Source organism: Curcuma longa, chromosome 4, assembly GCF_044706935.1.
Source record: "Curcuma longa cultivar G26 ecotype Majalengka, Jawa Barat chromosome 4, ITB_CL_G26_1.1, whole genome shotgun sequence".
NCBI classification, from domain to species: domain Eukaryota; kingdom Viridiplantae; phylum Streptophyta; class Magnoliopsida; order Zingiberales; family Zingiberaceae; genus Curcuma; species Curcuma longa.
This window is the reverse complement of record NC_133864.1, coordinates 7428777-7448456: the sequence shown is the minus strand read 5'-3', so window position 1 is coordinate 7448456 and position 19680 is coordinate 7428777. Positions and strand designations below refer to the sequence as shown.

At 35.9% G+C, this 19680-nt stretch overlaps 3 protein-coding genes across 3 annotated transcripts; 1 reads left to right on the top strand and 2 right to left on the bottom strand.

Moving 5' to 3' along the window:
• Window positions 1-93: 93 nt before the first annotated feature.
• On the bottom strand, window positions 94-5062 carry LOC141826709 (proteasome subunit alpha type-3). Its single transcript, XM_074713991.1, has 10 exons — window positions 4869-5062; window positions 4676-4715; window positions 4511-4594; window positions 3711-3784; window positions 3466-3552; window positions 3294-3378; window positions 2950-2996; window positions 1696-1761; window positions 1357-1447; window positions 94-365 (listed from the first exon to the last, which is right to left on the bottom strand). The coding sequence occupies exons 1-10, from the start codon at window positions 4970-4972 to the stop codon at window positions 294-296; spliced, it is 750 nt and encodes a 249-aa protein (XP_074570092.1). The 5' UTR covers window positions 4973-5062; the 3' UTR covers window positions 94-293.
• Window positions 5063-6873: 1811 nt separating this feature from the next.
• On the top strand, window positions 6874-7726 carry LOC141828590 (heat stress transcription factor B-4d-like). The gene is made up of 2 exons (XM_074716041.1): window positions 6874-7131; window positions 7226-7726. Exons 1-2 carry the CDS (start codon window positions 6874-6876, stop codon window positions 7724-7726), a joined length of 759 nt encoding a protein of 252 aa, XP_074572142.1.
• Window positions 7727-8951: 1225 nt separating this feature from the next.
• LOC141826761 (uncharacterized) lies at window positions 8952-19224 on the bottom strand. Its single transcript, XM_074714058.1, has 9 exons — window positions 18840-19224; window positions 17766-18096; window positions 16743-16926; window positions 14025-14204; window positions 13312-13392; window positions 13057-13220; window positions 9949-10085; window positions 9456-9571; window positions 8952-9360 (listed from the first exon to the last, which is right to left on the bottom strand). The coding sequence occupies exons 2-9, from the start codon at window positions 18011-18013 to the stop codon at window positions 9112-9114; spliced, it is 1359 nt and encodes a 452-aa protein (XP_074570159.1). The 5' UTR covers window positions 18014-18096; window positions 18840-19224; the 3' UTR covers window positions 8952-9111.
• Between the last annotated feature and the right edge of the window lie 456 nt (window positions 19225-19680).

Below are 19680 nucleotides of genomic sequence, written 5' to 3'. Positions count from 1 at the left end.
CAAAATGACCAAAAAAAAAAACATCAGCAAAAAACAGAAACGACGATGTTGTCCATAAACCCAGACGTTCAAATAAACAGAACCGGCACACCATTGAAAATTTGAATCATGTAGGGAGCAAGTATATTAAGCACACCGTTGAAATAGTTTTGCTGTCATAAGAACATATTCGCTAACATACAACGAATTGCACGAGTAAAATGTTCTTCCTTGTCAAAACCCTAAGCAATGATCAAGTTACCTGATAATGTTTGAGAAACATGTGGATACATTTTGATAGAATACTTGTGTCCCTAATCTGCATCCATCTCTTCCAATGCAGCTTTTGCGGCCAGCTTTGCTTGCTCCAAGAGATCGTCTGGAACCTGTGACAAAAAATTTTACAGTTTGAGAAACAAAAAAAGGTTTGCCATGCTAAATTTTCTCTCTAGTCAACAAGGAAATGAAGAAGAAATATTCCACTAGTATTTGGCAAAACACTGGGACTTGTTTCACATGCACTTCTCGTGCACTGGGGAATAACATTAAGATTCAAACAAATAACATGCATCAGAACTAATAACAAACACAAGCAAATTTGTAGTTCATTCTTGTATTTTAAAAAAGAAGAAGAACACGAAGAGGCATGCATAGTCCACTAGGTATTCTTCAGGTGCGCAACAGGAAGGTTTTCGCAAAGTCATTTATCTTTTTCACTGAATAAAGCTTCAAAGAAAAATAAATGGTTAACAATGAGAGTCGTTTAACAGACCAACATATCTACTGTTACTTTTGACAAGTTTGCTATTACTCCCTAAGCCAGCCAATGGCAGATTCACTAGGTTGCTCCACATGACTTGGGCGAGCAAATTGCTCTATATATGATGCACAAAAGATAAGATGTCAAGCTAATATCTGATAACTTCATTCCTACAACTGCACATAATCAGAGAAAAAGGGAGGAGTATATTGATATTTACATTTTCAAGATATGAAACCAAACTAAATTAACCTTTCTACATAGAAATTTCATGGTAAAGCATATGATGCTTAATAAAGTAGAAAAGAAAAAGAATATGACAGAAGGAAAGAGACAGGAAAAGATCTTAGAACTTCACTTGTCAAAAACAAAAAAAAACCATAAATCAAAAATAGATTTTAAAAAAATTTAAGTTCAGCTTTGATTTTTATGCCAGGATGGAAACAATACAGAGAAAATCTGGGAAAAGATTTCTCCATTCCTCCAGCTTTTTCATCAAAGGAAATAGAAAAAAGTGAATCTGGAAAAAAAAAATTCTGTCACTTCATTGCCTTATTGATTTCTTTTCCATATAGGAACACACCATTAGAGTACTAAAAAAATCAAGCAACAACAACCTTCTGATGTTGGCGGTTTGATTCATCACAGACCCAACTCATTTCTAGCTCAAATGCTTTGTCCTTTGCTTCATCGTGCACTGCATAGATTCTGCATTCCATAACAGGGAAAACAGGCAAAAGTCAATTTGTAAAAGTTCTACTGAGGAAGAATGTATCGAGAAACCAAAAGGAAATCTTTCGATCCCCTCCTTTGGGACATTGAGCAAAGCGTAGTTACATAACTTTTTTTTTCCTTTTTTTTTTTCCTAGCATCCTAAAGTATTGTATTTAATTGAGATAAATAGCCGAAATCATTAAACCATCCTAAGAGAAAACAGGGGAAAATAGGAAATTTACATCTTGGCTACTTCAATAGCTCCTTCTCTGCAGGTCATCTCAGAAAGCTTCAGCTTCTCTATCTCTCTGGGTAAAGCAAAAGTAGGAACATTAGGCATAGCTATAAAAATTAAATAAAAAATTGAATTGGGCAAGCTCAAGATCACTAGATCACTAGTTGGGCTGGTAGTTCAATTAGCCAACTTGCAGGTCAATTTGAGGCATCGGCCTGGCCATACCGACTAGTTGGACCTTCTGGATTAATGATCCAATTGCATATTTATTACAACCATTTAGGACAAAAAGTCAAAAACGTACTTAATTTTGGTTATGAAAACCATAATTATTAAAATTAATATTGAAAAGGATAATTTACTAGGACCTAAAGAATAAATATTGACCAAAAACCAAAACATATAGTTAACAACATTACATAGTACACATTAAACATTTAGTAACCAATTTATCAAAGTAAATCTCTGCCAATGTAAAATAGTTAACAAAAGCTGTAATCCAGTAAACTGACATACTTCATAAAAGCAGTAAAAGTCAGAGGAAATCAATGCTTGATACCTAAGGCTTCTTTATTGTCCACTCATTGTATACAATTCTAAATTAAATAGTACTTTGTATCTTTCTCTTTCCCTGCCATTGTCTTTAATACCTGCACCTACTCTCCAATCTCAAACCCTAATTTATAAATGCCATGGAAAAAGAGCCATTGAAGAGAAAAACTGGATGCACATGGTATCACAACCACTACAGTCAAGATATGTAATTTGGAAAAATGATGAAAAGAGATTTTAAAATATGCAGCTTATAATATTTGGACTTAGGCAGGTTTCACAAGCCAGAGTATACAGTAGATCGGCACATATCAAGTGTTCAACAACAAATAAAGTATAGGGCATAAGTATCAACTGTAGCAATTTATGAAGGTTCGGATCACCAGTTCAATTGATCGCTTAATTCTTATGTTCATTAAACTATTTGCATAAAGAGGTTCGACTAATTTTTCCAATTTTTTGACATTTGTGATCTTGAAAGTGGACCTACCTAGTAGACCATCTGGTTCTGATTTTTTTCAAGGCAGGGTTTCACATAAATTGATACGTTAGAAATGCAGAAAAACAGGCAAGACGCTACTGAAAGTTCATTGCCTAGATATTAATTATGAAAATTGTTAATTTACAGGTGATGAAGATAGTAATGTTCATCAAATGACTTGCAAATCAAACCATCTGGAATAGTATTTATATTTGCCATTTTTCTTACGTTTTGGCAGCCTGTCTTCCTTTTCCAATAGCAGCACCAAAGTATCTCTGTAGGTAAGCATTCAACAAGTAGAAGTTTTAGGTACTTCAATAAATTTGGCAATATAGAATAATATCAGTAATTCATTCATACAGAATCACTCAAAAGAAAAACTATTAGAAGTATCAAAAGAGCGGTATTTAACATGTACAACATTTCAACAGAAACTTCTGAAGTTTCAATATTCTAGTTGTAGCTGAAGCATAGCATGAGAATTTTCATAAAAGGATTCTGTGGAGAAATTTGTAATCCGTAATTGAATGCAAGGCTCAAATTAAGACTAATATACAACTATGAGAACTCACATATGATATTCCAGAGGGTTCGATCATATATAACTGAGGTCCCTCTCTGTCATAACCACCAAGAATAATCCCACAGCCAAAAGGCCTGAATAAAACATAGTCCTGTTATATGGAATTGAATAAATGGAAGGAAGTATTTCCATTAATTTTCAGATAAGCACCATAATCCTACCTGAGCCACCAATAGAGTGTACAAAGATGAACATAACTCGCAACACGATCTGCTAGCTCCTTGACAGGTATGGGTTCCCCATATACTCTGTACATCACAGAACATAGAATATATGCCAAACTAGTAAAAAAAACAGTTGTTTTGTTGTGCTTCTGTTTAGCCAACATCGATTAATACAATCTATTTATGTTTTAAGGAGCATCTAACTATTGTCTAATGAATTCACAGGATCACACATGACTGACCTCTCATAACTAGCTGCTTCAGATTTTGCTCGTGCAACAATTTGCCTTCCATCAGCTGCTAAGCCAGCCACAGCCTGCATTCATGGTCAGGTTTTAAATTAATAATCGAGGCTTTGTGCAATATATCAACATGTGACTAAAGAAATTTCAATTTTTCATATTTTCCTTCTTTAAGAAATGTTGTATGTTCCCTATAATACTCTGCTAAATTTAATTTTCACATGCATGTTGAAATATGAAATAAAACATCATCCCAACAAAATATGGATACAATTACAAGATACCATTCAAAAAGGACATAAGAGATAAAATCAAAATTCTAAAACCAAGGATAAATATGACCATAATAAGAGAAACAGTATGTTGGTATTTGTGTGACATTCTTCTGAGTAAATAAACCATTATTTACGATAAGAAAAAACAATTGAATAGCATGTGCAACCTATTTGGTAGGAACATATACTTCACGTTAAGACTCTAGAACATATACAGCGCATTAAGAATCTAGAACATATTCATTATTAGACTAATGATATTTTCATCAATATCTCATTAATAATAAATCCAAGTATCCACAACTCTTGGAAAATTTGCAGGGATGGTAAACCAAGTCTCAAGACCTACACAATTCAACTATATAGTATATAATCCCCGCACCGCCGCTACTAAACTATAACCAATATTAGTGATTAGGTCCTACCAAGTTAATGAAATCATTGTACCATCACAATCTGAAGCAAAACAACAGATGCCTATAGATGAGAAGAAAAAGAGTAATGGAAACATAATCATAAGTTTACCATGCCAGAATGGCGGTGAACAGCATGAATTCTCCGATTAGATCCCGGTAACATCATCTTCGATGAGATTAGTTTCTCCACACCCTAATTTTCACCAAATATGAAGCTACTACACTGCAAGCAGCATAAGAACAGGAAAGGAAAACCATGTTCGAAGAACCATACCAGCACAATCCCATCCTTACATTTGATCCCAATCACAGTCCTGCGACGCCCGAGAAAAGAAGTGAAAAAAAAAACAAACAAACAACTTTATTGCAGCTAAACACCGGAAATAGTAGAAGGATAAAAAAGAGAGCCCTAAATTGGATCGACGCAAAATCTACTGAAAAGAGAAAGGAAGCGGGATCAAACGGACCCGCTGTTGTCGACAGCTTTGGCGGCGTACTCGATCTGGAAGACTCTCCCATCGGGGGAGAAGGTGGTGACGGAGAGATCGTAGCCTGTGCCGATGCTGCTCATTGCGCTTAGCTAGCCACTTCGATCGCTAGGTCTCGGAGATGAATCTGACGGGGAGGACTGGCCGAAGAACTAAGAAGGGAATAGGCTCGAGGAAGGGGTTTCTTGCTCTGCAAGAGAGAAATAAATCGGCCAAGTGATTCCGGTCCGTGAAACCGGTTCAGGTGTTAATGGGCCTTGCCACCGCTGGGCTCCATTGGCCTGCCTTTTTTCTAAAACAAAAAAAAAAGTAGAAAATTATTTTAAAATATAATTGAAAAAAAAAATGTAAGGATCCTGTCCAAGGCAGATTGATTTCATAATGTAAATGTTCTTCAATATATAAAAATTCTATTAAGGTTGATCAAAATATTATCATCAACGAATGAGTTGGTGAAATCGAGACAATACTCTTCTCCGTCATGATCAATTGTAATTTTTCAATTTATCTTCTCACAAATGATTGTGAAACCGACCGTGTAGGACCGATAGGGTGGTGGATTCCACCTTTGCAGAAGAGATATCTATAAAATCTATTTGCTCAAAAACATGTAAAATCATGCATGACTAAATCAAACTAAGAAAGCTGAAAGTATAATAGTCAAATTGAAATTAACTTTTTTTCAGTAAAAAAATAAATTTAATCATCTATAAAAAAGTAAATTGAGAAACTCTAATGATTATGATGGAGGAAGTCATTGCAGACAACTGAAGTTCACTCTTCTGCATAAGGTGGATCTATAAAAAAGGTAAATCGAGAAACTCTAGTTGGTTATGATTGCCTGACTTCGCCAGGAAGTCATTGCTGAGACAACTGAAGTTCACTCAAACTTTGTTTGGATGGAATGGGCAACCCTCCCCAAACTTTGGTATCTCCCCTTTATATGCAGCAGCAGTAGCAGCAGAATATACAGGCACTTTAATCAGCTCCCACTCAGTGCTGTGGCCTACTTACTGTGCCAAAAGAATGAAATGTGCTGCCTGCAAAGCTTCCTTTGTCTGCTAACCTCCCTACTTTGGATGGTCTTTTCTCCCTTTTCCAGCATTAAAAAGCTCCCCTCTGCAACACAAAAGAGCTCCCCTTTCTGCTTTCCCTAACCATTACTTACTCACTCTTCAATTCAATGTGTCACAGAGCACCCCTAGTGTTTGCTCGCCGAAGTTCCTCTAGCTGTTTCATCATCCAGCAGTAAAACAGTATTCAGGAAAAGAAAGAAAGGAAGGAAGGAAAGGGAATTGTTTTGTCACATGGACTCATGCTTGAGGAAGGTGTGAGTTTGTCTCATTGGTCACATGAATGCATTTAGGTTTGTGCAGAGGACAAGGGATTGAGCTCTGCAATCCCTGTCGAGATTAATAGCCTTTCTCTGGCCTGGTGAGTCAATGGCAGGGACTGGCTTCCATGCAGGGACTCACATGCTGATGGAGAGAGAGCTCATGTGAGGACTGATAACATGTGCAATTACTTGTCATATCCGAATAGAATCTTCCATAATTTTCAAGTTCTACGAACAGCTCGCAGTCCACCACAGTCCCTTCTTTGGACAGTACTACCACTTCTCGTTTCTTGCAGTTTCACTTCTCCAAATCCATGCTCCCTAATTAATCACCGTGAGTTTGTGCCGCGAATTAATGCAATCATCTGAAGTTTGAATGGAGACTAAAGTTAGCTTCTTTATGGTAGTACTCTCAGATCCCAAGCTCCAAATGACAGAAAGCTGAATGGATATGCATGAAAGATGGCGTTCTGTACCAACCTTGCAACCTCATCAGTTTTAGTTTTAGTTCCTCAGCTGCATTAACTCTTCCACTTTGCATTTCTTAATCCATCAACAAGAAGAATTATCTACAGGAATTTCTTATATATATATATATATAATCTTCAGAGAGAGAGAGAGAGAGAGAAGTTTGTTGAGTGCCGTTGTATGTTCATGGCTTTTTTGGTGGAAAGGAGAGGAGAGGACATGGTGACTTGCATGGATTCTCCGAGATCAGTCCCTGCACCATTTCTGACTAAAACTTATCAGCTGGTCGATGATCCTCGCACCGATCACATTGTGTCTTGGGGAGGCGATGCGAACACCTTCGTTGTTTGGAGGCCGCCGGAGTTTGCAATGGACGTCCTGCCCAAGTTCTTCAAGCACAACAACTTCTCCAGCTTTGTCAGACAACTCAACACCTACGTACGTACAGACCATTCTTCAACTTCTTCTTCTTCTTAAATGTTTTCTTATCAGTTTTCTGCAGTGTGTTCACGGTGTGCGCTAGCAATTTCAGGGTTTTAAGAAGATTGCAGCGGACAGGTGGGAGTTTGCGAATGAGTATTTCAGGAGAGGAGAGAAGCATCTGCTCTCGGAGATACACAGGAAGAAGACATCTCAGGTGGTGTCTCAAATCTTCCATTACCAGCAGTTTTACTCTGACGAAGCGAGTTTTCCCTGGGCGGCGGAGCCTCGTTTTCCGGTCCCCGGCGAAACAGAGTTCCTGTCGGCGCTCTCCGAGGACAACCAGAGACTGAGGAGGAAGAACTCCATGCTGCTGTCGGAACTGACGCACATGAAGAAGCTCTACGACGACATTGTGCTCTTCATACAAAACCATGTCAGCCACGAACAAAGGCCTGTTCGGCGCCCAAGGAACAGGTCGCCGGAACTGGAACCTCCTCCGCAGAGGGCGCCACTCGGTGACGATCCAGGGAGCAGCTTTAAGCTCTTCGGCTTCACACTCCATGGCAAGAAGAAGGTGCACTGCGAGGCACAGGGACATGGGAGGGTTTAGTGCGAGATGATGAGCAGTGCTATGTTAATTTTCTCTGTTTAATTAGCTCGGAGTATGATCAGATCAGCAAATTCTTAAGAATTAAGGGCGTTTGTTTTGCGTTTGCTTAGGATTCTGCTTGTGCTGGATAAGGATTATTGTGATGGATATGTTGTGGATTTGGGAGATGATGGTTTGCACCATGCAACTGCAGCAAAAGTAGCATGACAGTGATGGAGATTGGAATTGATCTGCTTGGGTAATCATTTCGCCCATGACTCGATCACTGTGTGAGTTTAAAAAGGAAGAAAGCTGATGGTGCATGCATTTCATGGCCACGGTAACGGGGATCTAGCTAGCTCGTGCATACCGATTTGACCTAACGAATTCAACCGCCACTGCTACCAGTGCTTAACCGTAATTAATGAAGTGGCTTCTGGTCACTTAAATTTTGCGTCTTTATTTATCAGTGATATTTGTTTAGGAAATTATTTTTAAAAACATTCGTATAAAGCATTGTAAATTAATTAATATAATGGTTCTGTTACTTAAGCTGACATTATTATAAAATTTTTAACATGTGATTTTAATCTATTTGAGTCATCAAAATAATCTTTTGTAAAATACAACATAAAACTATGGGTATTTTTTTTATGTTACTTAGTCACTAGGTTTCATATAACTATTACAACTATAATTATTTATAGTTATTTTATAATTATAACAACTACGATTTCATAATTATAAATATTTATAGTAGTTATGATTTCTTAATTATTATAATAATAAATTAATTCATATTATAATAATTATAAAATTATAATCAATACAATATAAAAATTAAATAAGAGATTTAAATAAAAGATAATAATATTGAAGAATATTTGAATAAATATATATAATATAATAATGAGATGGAGCGTCTTGCCTCTGGGACATAGCTGAGTTGATTACGACGGATCAGACTCTTGCAGAAGAGGACAAGGATTCGAATCTTGATGAAGCCGAGCAATACCTTCATCCGTCATGACCAACTACAATTTCTCGATTTACTTTCTTATAGATGGTCGTGGAACCGCTGGAGTAGCAAATTTTACCTTTTTGCAAAAGAGATGGGACGTCCTTCTAATAAAAACTTTACAATAAGATGTCCTTTGATGATTGATTTTTACTAAGAACTTATAAAGAACTGAACACCAAGAGACTTTGTAAGGTAAAAAAATATATACATGTGAAGAAACAGCCATACAGCAAATTGTAATGTTTCACTTTATTAAAGTTTAATTATGCACTTAAAGTCACTGATGGCCATTTAGGCCTGATAAATTATTTCAAAACAGGTACTATCTTTTTTGTTCCCCATCAGTAAGATAGAACGAGTGGGATTTCTTTGTTTATACTTTGCATTACATCTTCGAGGCCCCTGCGGTAACTCTGCTCAAAGCGATGGCAACTTTCGATCCAGACTGACGTCCCAAGTGCTTGGAAATGAAGTCACCAGCCGCCATAAGCTTCGTTAAATCCACGTTTGTTGTTACGCCGAGACCATTAAGCATGTACACAACATCTTCAGTGGCGACATTGCCGGAGGCTCCCTTTGCATATGGGCACCCGCCCAGTCCAGCGACAGAAGAGTCTATTACACTGATCCCCATCTGTATCAAATAGCAATGGATCAGATGAAAAACAAAAAAGAAAACTTGGCATGGCATTCATCCCCAATAGCCTGACAAAATCATTGTTTGCTTACTTGGAGCGCGGCGAATATATTTGCGAGTGATTGGCCATAGGTGTCATGGAAATGGACAGCAAGCTTGTCTACTGGGACGACAGACATTACAGCATCAAGCATTGGACTTACAGTGCCTACAAGGAATAAGTGAATAAAAGGGATCAAAAGTAGAAAAAAATAGAAGAATGTTTTTTTTTTGTTTATTAGGAAGAAATAGAAGGAAAAAATGATGAGATTCATGACCCCACTTTCTTGGAACTAATTACTAATCGATGCAACAGTATATAGGTGAAAAACTGAAAGGAAAATATAGCTAAAATTATATTTTCTGCCTTCTAATAAAAGATTCATGTGTTATATTAGAATGAAACCAATGGTTTAAGGATATTGAAATTTCATGTGTTAATAAAGATCATGAAAACATGGAAACTGCACAGAGACAGAATCTTGTACATACGACTGCACTATAGTATCGCATTGCTACATTTTGATGTATGTGCGCAAATATTACCTGGAGTACCAACTCCAATTGTATCACCAAGTGAAATTTCATAACAACCAATATCATAAAGCCGTTTAGCCACATGCGCCACCTTTTGTGGAGGCACTGGTCCCTCAACAGGACAACCCACAACACAAGACACATACCTACCAATTAAAATCCCTAGAGTCAGTCAGATTTATCTTACCAAATAACAAGGCCATAAAATGTATATGAAAATAGCAACATGACAAAGAGACCAGTGGTATGAATGGCAGTTTTCCAATGTGAGGAATGATCACGCTTAAGTGTATTTAACAATGTAATGGTAGTTAAAAACAAAAGAATAGTATGCATAAAGTAGAGAATATAAACTTGAGGGAACAAAAGAAACAATCTTCCAATTATAAAGCAAAATAACAATCTTTTTAGCAACTATATGCAAACACCAGAAAATAAGATCATACTCCAATTAAGGATGACCAAAACATTTAATAGAGAAACTACATGGATCTCCTCATAAGGCCTAATTAGTCTTGGAAGTTCTGAAATTATACATGTCCTGAATTGGTGAATGCACCAATCATCATTCACAATAACTCTAGTTGTCAGGAAAGCTAACTTCCTAGCTATATTCCTAGCTATAAGCAGCAGAGAATAGCCATATGTCTACCGCGCTGCTAGAGGGCCTAAGGCAATTCCCAATGATTAGACATCAGCAAAGATGGCGGTTAAGCTCACTTAAATTAATAACCCCCAACAAGGGACTAGTCAAAGAGAGTCATTGTCCCCCAATAAAGTTAACACTCTTAATGCAACTAGTCATGATGATGCTCTAGCATTGCTTTGAGACTTTGATGATCTTGGCAATTAAATTGAAAAAGAAGCTTGAACTAAATTGATATTTATTTAAGCAAAAAATATAGAAATATATTTTCTACTGATAGGGTAGAGAAGACATTATCATTTTCTCGTGTTGTTTAGGGACACTTCAGAGGTACTAATGCATTTTGAAACTTAGATGGGTCCCAATGTAAAGTGGGGATCTTGTAATTTACCGTTTTTATGTTGAAGGATCAAATTGCAAAAATTGGCCACTTATTCTTGTTAAAATCTAGTTTCACTAATTAACACTGAAATATACATAAACAATTAACACTATAGACAGAAACAGATTATTCCAAATCACAGGTCAAATTTGGGGCCTTCAGCAGTTCAGCTTGAAACTATTTGAAGTTTGATGTAAGCTGCATTGGGATTCAACTTTTCTTTCATAGCACTCAATCTGATTCAGATTGGGAAATATTGAGTCAGTACAGCTTCATTTCCAGTTACCTTTTATCTTCTTCAGTCATTTTCTCTCATTGCCTCACCACATACAATGCATGGCACACAATATGTCTCTTGTTCTCCATCCAAACACATTCAAATTAAGCCTAAACACATGTACATCTTGTAGATTTCTTAGTTAATCGGGACCTTGTTGGATGGCGTCATAGCTTGGAAGCATTTAGACAGTCCAAACAATTGGGAGAACTAATCAGAGCATCATAGCACAATAACTCTAGAAAATGCTTATTTATCTTTGACTGATCATATCCAAAGGACAGATGAAAGAAATTATTCCCCATTTGTATCTCCTTTGAGGAATTGAACAAAGGGCATAATTCTTCCCCACATTTATTGGAGGAGAGGGAAATGGGAAAGTTTTTTTTGTCAAAATTACATTTCAATTACTTAAAAAACAAAAATAGTAAATAGATAAACTTCAAAAAAATAATTTATATTTTTTTTTGTTGCAAAATTTTATGTTTGAAACCAAATTGGTCACTTTCTGCACACTTTGGATGGAAGTCCAAGGGAAAGTGGGAGAATCACTTCCGCTCATGCACCTTTCCCTCTCTCCATTTCTTCATAAGAGAACAAAGGAAAAGGTGAGCCTTGCCCAACTTTTCCCTCACCTTGTTTCTCTCCCTCATTCTTTCCATCGTAGGAAAAACAAGCTTGGGATTGAGGTCACTCTAACATCAGTTATTGGTACCATCACCATAAGACAAACTTATCCCAACTATTAGAGGTCAGGTACATGAAACTTATCGCTCCAATTTTATGAAGAGATTATACCACTAAAGATATTGAAATCAAATAAAATTTTATTAAATTAGCTAAACCTCTATGTTCTCCCCTTCATATTTGTCTACTATAATTAGTGTCTATCGTCCACTTTGATCATGCCTGATGCCACTATAAAAGATCACCAATACAATCAATACCAATAAAGTAGATGCTCATATCTACCACCATAAACTGTGCCTATACAACTTAAAAGCAATGTACCTAGAATGTGAAATCACTTCCACTACAAAACAATGCAACAAAATCTTGGTCTCCATGGTAGAAACAATACACTGAACATCTCGTGCATAATCAAGATCGGGTTTTCCCAACACAAACACACAAGAAAATCGAGAACAGTGATATAATGTGTGATTTGGCTTAAGCCTACTTGTTGAAGAGAATAAAAGATCATAAAATATGAGAGATTTTGTGCATAAAAAACTTCAACGAGTCTTTCACATTGCGTATAAAAGCCCTCTTACTGTGTTGATCTTAGCCACTTATCTATTAGTGTGAATCAGAACGTCACAACACAACCAAAGATCATAGCAGCCTAGTCCAATGGCCAAAATTTGACATGGCATTAGGATTAAAAACCATGTTAAATACCTAATGTATATCTTGTCAAATTAGACAGTTGGACTAAAGGAAGGATTCATCTGTTATTTCGAATTTGGAACTTTAATCAATTTTCATTCCCTCATTACAATCAGGATAGAATAGAAAGGATCTTCACTCCCAACAGAGCTCCCTGATACTCTCTGTTTGCTTTGTGTTGTCTATCAATTTACTCTCCTAGGTTACAACTCTCATTTCATCAATTGACCTCTTCTCCACACTCTGTCCACCATTTTTATAATGTTTTCACTCCTTGAGATTGTTTTAGAATTGAGGTAGTCTAGGCAGCATACTATTTTGGATTGGGCAAAAAAAAGTTGCCTTCTTAAAGAAAAAAAATCAAGGAAGAAATTTCAGTTTAGTATGCTTGAACTTATTGAAAAATAAGTAGGAACATCATACCCACGAACAGGTACTGCCAGGCCTTTTGCAGCAGTAACAACCTTATGGTAACGTTCAAGACTTTCTTCAATGCTGCAATTGATGTTGGACACAGAGAAGGACTCAGAAGCTGATGCAAAGACAGCAACTTCCTTTGCACCAGCTGCAATAGCTGCTTCAAAACCCTGAATACTCAATAGTTTAAAACTAGTTCATCCTCCAATAATTATAATGATATTCCATATGCTTAGGCCACACTTAAAAAAATAAGCCTACTTTGAGATTTGGAGTCAAGACTGGGAATTTGACACCAGGTACGAGTGGAATTGATTGCATGACATCCCTTGCATCCGCTAGCTATTGGCAAATGTGAAGAATTAAAAGATTAACATAGAAAAACTGTCAGCAGAACAATGCAAAAAATTCATGTCTACAGACATTTTTTAGGTTTACCATGATAAAGTTGAGAATTTAGATATTCATCTTTTGTCCTGGGATCAATTTTCATCAAAGTTCAAAGTATGAACCATTCAGTGTAATTTTGGATCCTTCATACTTACTATCCTAAGAATATGTGAATTTGCATATTCAATTTCTTCTCTAACAATAAAAGAAAGATAGATAAGAAATTGCCACTCCAATAGTTCATGTTAGAGTGACTCAACACAATAAATATAAAGTGAGACTAAGGCACCTTTGCTTTATTGAATTTGGAGCGAAGAGAACTGAATTTGACTCCCTGTAGGCTCACTATATTCCTTTCTTGAAATATCAATCGCATAGTCTGTGATTTAAGCTATATTTTTTCTTATAGTAGTGAAAGAGATGAGAATTCAATGTAGTGTTAGGCCCTGTACTTTCAAACACAGACAAACAGAGACCCAAATTCCCCTTGTATTCAAATTCTTAATGGATTATTGTAAGTAAAAGCAAATTCAAAAGTCAAATTTCAGATAAATAGGATCATGTAATGGTGAGAGAGATTCTACCTGTGGAACCCATTTTGGAGAGACAAAACTTGTAGCCTCAATAACAGATAGTCCAGAGGAAACCAACTTTTGTATCAATTCAACTTTTACAGGTGTAGGTATAATGAGTTTTTCATTTTGCAATCCATCTCGGGGACCAACTTCTACTATCTTGACAAATCTTGGCATACCTTTGAGGATCTGCAAGACATGTTAATTAATCTCTAATTATTTGGTTTACTTAATTGGATAGCAATAGCAAATGAATCAGCATAAAAAGGAAATGATTGTCACATTGCAAAATTAGCATACATGACTGAACTGTGACACTGCTTCAACCAATACATAGTTTTTATGGTCTTGACCACAAAGTCTCCCCACATTGGATGTGAGATTATTCCTATTGGGGCGGAAGCGACAAGATTAAATACCTCACAACAATGACATTATATGGATTCAAACCCAAACATTAACAAAGACTCTTCTAGATCTATCTTGCTTACCACTAGACCAACATATGTTGGTCAACTAACACTTAATTATGAGATACATCATAGAGATTGTTGTTGGATTTCTATTATAAACCTTGAAAGTAGATGAAAAAGGTGATTCAAGACCATGGTCTGCATGATTTACTCGTACGACATATCTGACAATATGTAGTTGATATGGAACAGTAATTCTGATCCTTGATATTAACACTAGAGTTGAGATTTCTCAGTTTTAGGCAAATGAAACAATGCAAAAAGATGGATATACAGTAATTTAGCTTATCATAGTGTACTGGTTTAGATAGCTTACACTATTCATGGCCATCTTCCAATTATGTTGAGAAACAGTAAATAATACACTATAGAAGTCCATTTTACAGTGTGGTTAAGATCGTCCCAACAAATCTTGTCTACTATGATCTACTTATCTGAACAATATTCAGCTATAAATAACTACCTGATCAGTTAATCAATCATAAGATATTTCCTCTAGCAGAATTAACCTTCATTTTAAGAGAACTTGAAGAACTGGTGGATAATCATCATACAAAGAAAGTCATTGAGTGGCTAATGCAGATAATTAATAGTAGTTAGCAAAAAGGGAAACTAAACTTCAAATCCTGTACATTTATGTTGTTCTTCATCCTACAGAATAGCTCCTATATTTTTTCTTTAGTGAGAAATTATTATGATTCATAATTTGAACTTCGAAATCTCATACCATACTGAGCTGCACAGTCAACACATATTGTTTCAGTAAATTATTGAAATCTGATACAAATTCTCTCCTGTGTTGTTTGTGCCCGAAAGTATAAATAGGCCATAGTTGTGTTGTGTCCGCCAATAGACGTGTCAGGTTGAGCATGGTTGACTTTCTTTGGGTCATGCTCTAGCCAGCCCAAGCCTGTGGGCAAACGGGTCATGCTCTGCCAGCATGGGGCTAGGGGCAATGGGTTGTGCTCTGCCTAGGACCCATTGAATCCGATTAACTTTTAGTATTTAAATTTTTAATTCATATTTTTGTGATTGCTAATTGACATACTTACTAAAAAAAAGTGGAAATGGATTAACTTATTTCAACATGCTTGAACAAATTTTCAGCATTAGGACATAGTATAATATGACAAAATTTATTTTAATTAACTATCTAATTTCTATAACCTTATTTTTACAAGTTAATAGACTAAAGAAATTATTAAGGAATAAAAACCACTAAGTTCATCTCAGCATGCTTTCATGTATATGTTTCAAACCCATACTATTACAACCAAGGATCAAAACTCCTACATGGACTTTAAATCTTGTGCACACAAGTATGTCTCTTCTTATTCATTTTCTTCTTCATCTCCTTTCTCTATTCACCTCTAATTCGCCACCGACACCAGGCATTAACACTTCGGCATAATATTGAAACTGTACCATATCAGTTAAAAACTAAAACTCAGGAACAAGCTAAGATTCAAACCTTCATTCTGCCACATACCTCCTGTTATAAAAGGTATGAGTTTAAAAAGTCATTTATGACATCCTCTTGTGTCAACCTGCCAGTCCATGAACTGGGAGATCCATTGCTTTAGTGCAATTTGCAAAAAATTCATGTCATTAGTGAGCTCAACCAGATAATCAAATAATATGCTGCCTGGTCACTATGCTATCCATGTTCTCAGGCTTGGAAGCATTGCTTTTATCATTATCCAAACAATTTAGAACATCTCTATAATCTTTTGAAACTGCCCATTCATGCAAAGTCAATGTTCTTAACACCTTATCTTGAGGACAGTATTTCATGTTAGAACGCACAAAATAATAATAATAAATGAAAATAGAACACCAAACTTTTTAGAGCATAATTTTCAGTAGATGTTCGTCAAGAGGCTCGAAGGGAGTAACTCTACTTAGTTGGCTATACACATGCAAAAATAGCTCAGAATTTACATAATGGCTAAAGTTATGTTTGCATTTTAGTTAATATTTCAAAGGATATACACATACAGCCATGCAGAAGATCATATTCACCATGTTACAAAAATGATAATGATCATATATTGATAAGTTGGACAATGATATTTATTTATGTAGGACATAAACTGACTCCCATAAAAGAAGTTACCGTGTATAATGTGCATCACGTTTGATATTGACACTTTAAAAACGGCAATTTCTGATACTGATACCAACAAACCCATTTACAAGAAAGAAACCATCAAGAGGATTTAAATGAAAGAAGGAGGTTCAATTTGAGCATAACCTTGTCCGTCATTCCTTTTAGTTCCATTTCGCTGGAATAGGATATATTCTGATAATTTTGCAGACGCCATGAATCGCACAAAATGTTCAAAATCATCGGATTCCTATTAGTGTGTAATATTTTCCCACTAAGGAGATCTCCATGGAAAATATCCCTTTGTTGTCTTCTCCAACTATATTCTTCACTGGAAAGAAAAAAAACAGTTGGTTATGGCATCATATCCTGGAAATGTTATTTTGAGAGGAGAAAATGACAGTGAAAAATATTACAAACTATGGTAGACATGTGCAACTCAGACTATGGTAAACAATATTTTATACATGTTATTCTATTGTACCCAACATTCTAATATCACAAATATGATCAGCATCGAAGTTAAATTACTTATATTAATATAGTTGAGAGAAGAAAAAATTGTAATGTTATCATTTGCTGAAGGAGATTGTAAGTTTATAACCCATTTATGTAATGTTATCTTATTATTTGAAATAATATGTATGAGACTGTCTTGTATTATTATAATTTCTAACAATACCACTAACTAATTAATAAAAAACATAACTTATTAGTTCTAAAAACCCCTTTAAGATAGCTAGACATAGATATTATTGAGTTTAGCTTCTTTCATTAAATATAGAGTCCTGAAAAGCTGAAAAGACACACAATGGAGATGACAAAAAAAACATGATATCAGTATAGTGGTTGAGAAGCATGATGATGTGACGTTATGGACTAATTTTCAAAAACCTGTAGATGATGACAACAAGCTTCAAGAGAGATCTTCAAATGACTAGACTGTACTAGAATCCCAAATATATGTGGTGTGATGAAAAGAATAGCAAAAGATTCAGTACTACTAAACCTAAAGATAAAGATAACTGATAGCAAATATATCTTCAGAGAAAACACAATCCTTAGAGAATGCAACAGCAACACAAAAATATTATTAAACATTAACTGGATGACGAACATTTGTGTTGCTGGATAGTTGATCATAGATTTTGAGTAAAAGATGAAGCTTACTTGCTGGTGTTAGACTGACTGCACCCTCTAGTCTCAGTTAGGCAAATACCCATATCCATTTTAGCAACCTTTGAAGTGTTCCTTTGAAGCCTACCTAAGTCACTCGATCTTGGAATGTTGTCAAGACTCGGAGGGTCTTGTAAGGTTGGCATCTTTGAACTGGATGTCAAATTAGAAATTGGAGAAAAGGCTATGGAGCAGAAAGTAGTCCACCTTCCACGCTTAGAGAAAATGTTCAAAGATAGCATTATGTCAAAAGGATTGCATGGGAGTTTGAAGCACTTGAGAAGAAACTAAAACAATACTTCAAGTGCCTGATTACTGGAAAATTCTGCAGTGGAGATACATAAAATCATTCAGAGACACTTTATAACAATATTGCCAAATTCAAATAAAATTATACAAAATACATTTGTACTTAACAGAGAGCAAAATATAGGGTATACATGTCAACAAAATGAAGAAGAAAAAACGGTTCTACAGAGACCATTTTCCAGTAAATTCCTTCATTTATTTGAACTCGACATAATTATTCCTAATATGATAATGACAAACCTTCATTGGCACTGACTATAGAGCCAGTCAATGATATGATTAGAAGATATCATTAAAACATGCTTAAACATGTCTCTAGGAAGATCATTATATCCATTAACAAGAAAGAAGGGTCATTCAAATTAAAACAACACAAAGATAGGAATATGACAGAGTTAGAATTTGCAGAAACCACTGCCGATTTTATAGATCGCACAAGAAAACATGAGCCAATTCAGCTGCTATTCTGTTAGCTAATTCCCTTCCTTCTCTAGAAAACACTACACCAATGTAAGGAGTCGGTGAACACAACTTGGATGAGGCCTATTTACGTTGACCGATGACTCAGGAGTCACTCTCTTAGCCAGGGTCTCCGTATTAATCCCACTTCTCCCGTTGAGAGCTTCCAATTGTAAAAAATACAAACTGGGACGTCTTCACTTTCCGCTTGATTATTTATTTGGAGTTCAACTTTATCTCTCTACGCAAAAGAGCCTGGATTAATGTTGAGCATCCCTAATTACAAGATGGGATACTTACACGAGTAGGAAAATCCTTTCCTTGGTGTCGAAAGTTCCAAAATCCTTCCTCAAATTGCTGCCCAAAAGAAGAGAAACACTACCCTCGCAGCATCCCTTGATCCAATGCCCAAAATAGAATATCACCAGCCTAGAGAGGGTGACTAGACCTTACGATCCGTCGATCAAAAACCCCCTTCTCACTGTCACGGACGATCCACGACTACACGAACTCGTCGATCACTGCTGACCGGCTGCGATTGCCACGGCGATGGGCGCGGCTGCTGCAAGCGGCGACTGGGCGACGGCTGGACGCGGGCTACGCGCGGACCGAGACTGATGGAATCAGGGAACGAAGACGTTAACCGGAGCGGCGATCGGGCGGCGATCGAGAGAGAGAGGCGACGGTGACGTCGGCACGGTGGGAGGGGAGAGGATTTTTAATAGATAACCCAAAACTTTACCAAGCCTGGGCCAAACTTCAGGTAAATTTGCATATTATCATTCTGATAATTTTATATAATATTTATTAAATATTTTAAAGTGATTAAATAACCAAAAAATTAATCATATAATAATTTTATTTTAATTGTGATTTGAAAGTGATCTCATGACTTAAATTGTTATAATTTTTTTTTTTAGATCTGTACTTTTAAAGTGATAAAATGATTAAAAAATAATCATATAATAATTTTAAATAGAAATTATTTTGAACGCAATTTACCAATTTTGGCTAGACAAATCATGAAAACCAATTTTTAAAAATTAAAATTGTATTTTTATTTTAACTCAGACAGAAATGAAGATTTTATCAAAATTAATTGTTCATTTTTTAAATATAAATTACAATAAAGAGCGTTATT

Coding starts and splice junctions, on each gene's coding strand:
- LOC141826709 (XM_074713991.1), bottom strand. CDS start 4,972: ATGAGCAGCATCGGCACAGGCTACGATCTCTCCGTCACCACCTTCTCC. Junction 2,997..3,293: donor AACCCTCTGGAATATCATAT/GTGAGTTCTCAT, acceptor GCTTACCTACAG/AGATACTTTGGTGCTGCTAT. Junction 1,448..1,695: donor GCTATTGAAGTAGCCAAGAT/GTAAATTTCCTA, acceptor TATGGAATGCAG/AATCTATGCAGTGCACGATG.
- LOC141826761 (XM_074714058.1), bottom strand. CDS start 18,013: ATGCTATCTTTGAACATTTTCTCTAAGCGTGGAAGGTGGACTACTTTC. Junction 13,221..13,311: donor TCTTGACTCCAAATCTCAAA/GTAGGCTTATTT, acceptor TTGAGTATTCAG/GGTTTTGAAGCAGCTATTGC. Junction 9,572..9,948: donor AATTGGAGTTGGTACTCCAG/GTAATATTTGCG, acceptor TATTCCTTGTAG/GCACTGTAAGTCCAATGCTT.
- LOC141828590 (XM_074716041.1), top strand. CDS start 6,874: ATGTTCATGGCTTTTTTGGTGGAAAGGAGAGGAGAGGACATGGTGACT. Junction 7,132..7,225: donor TCAGACAACTCAACACCTAC/GTACGTACAGAC, acceptor TAGCAATTTCAG/GGTTTTAAGAAGATTGCAGC.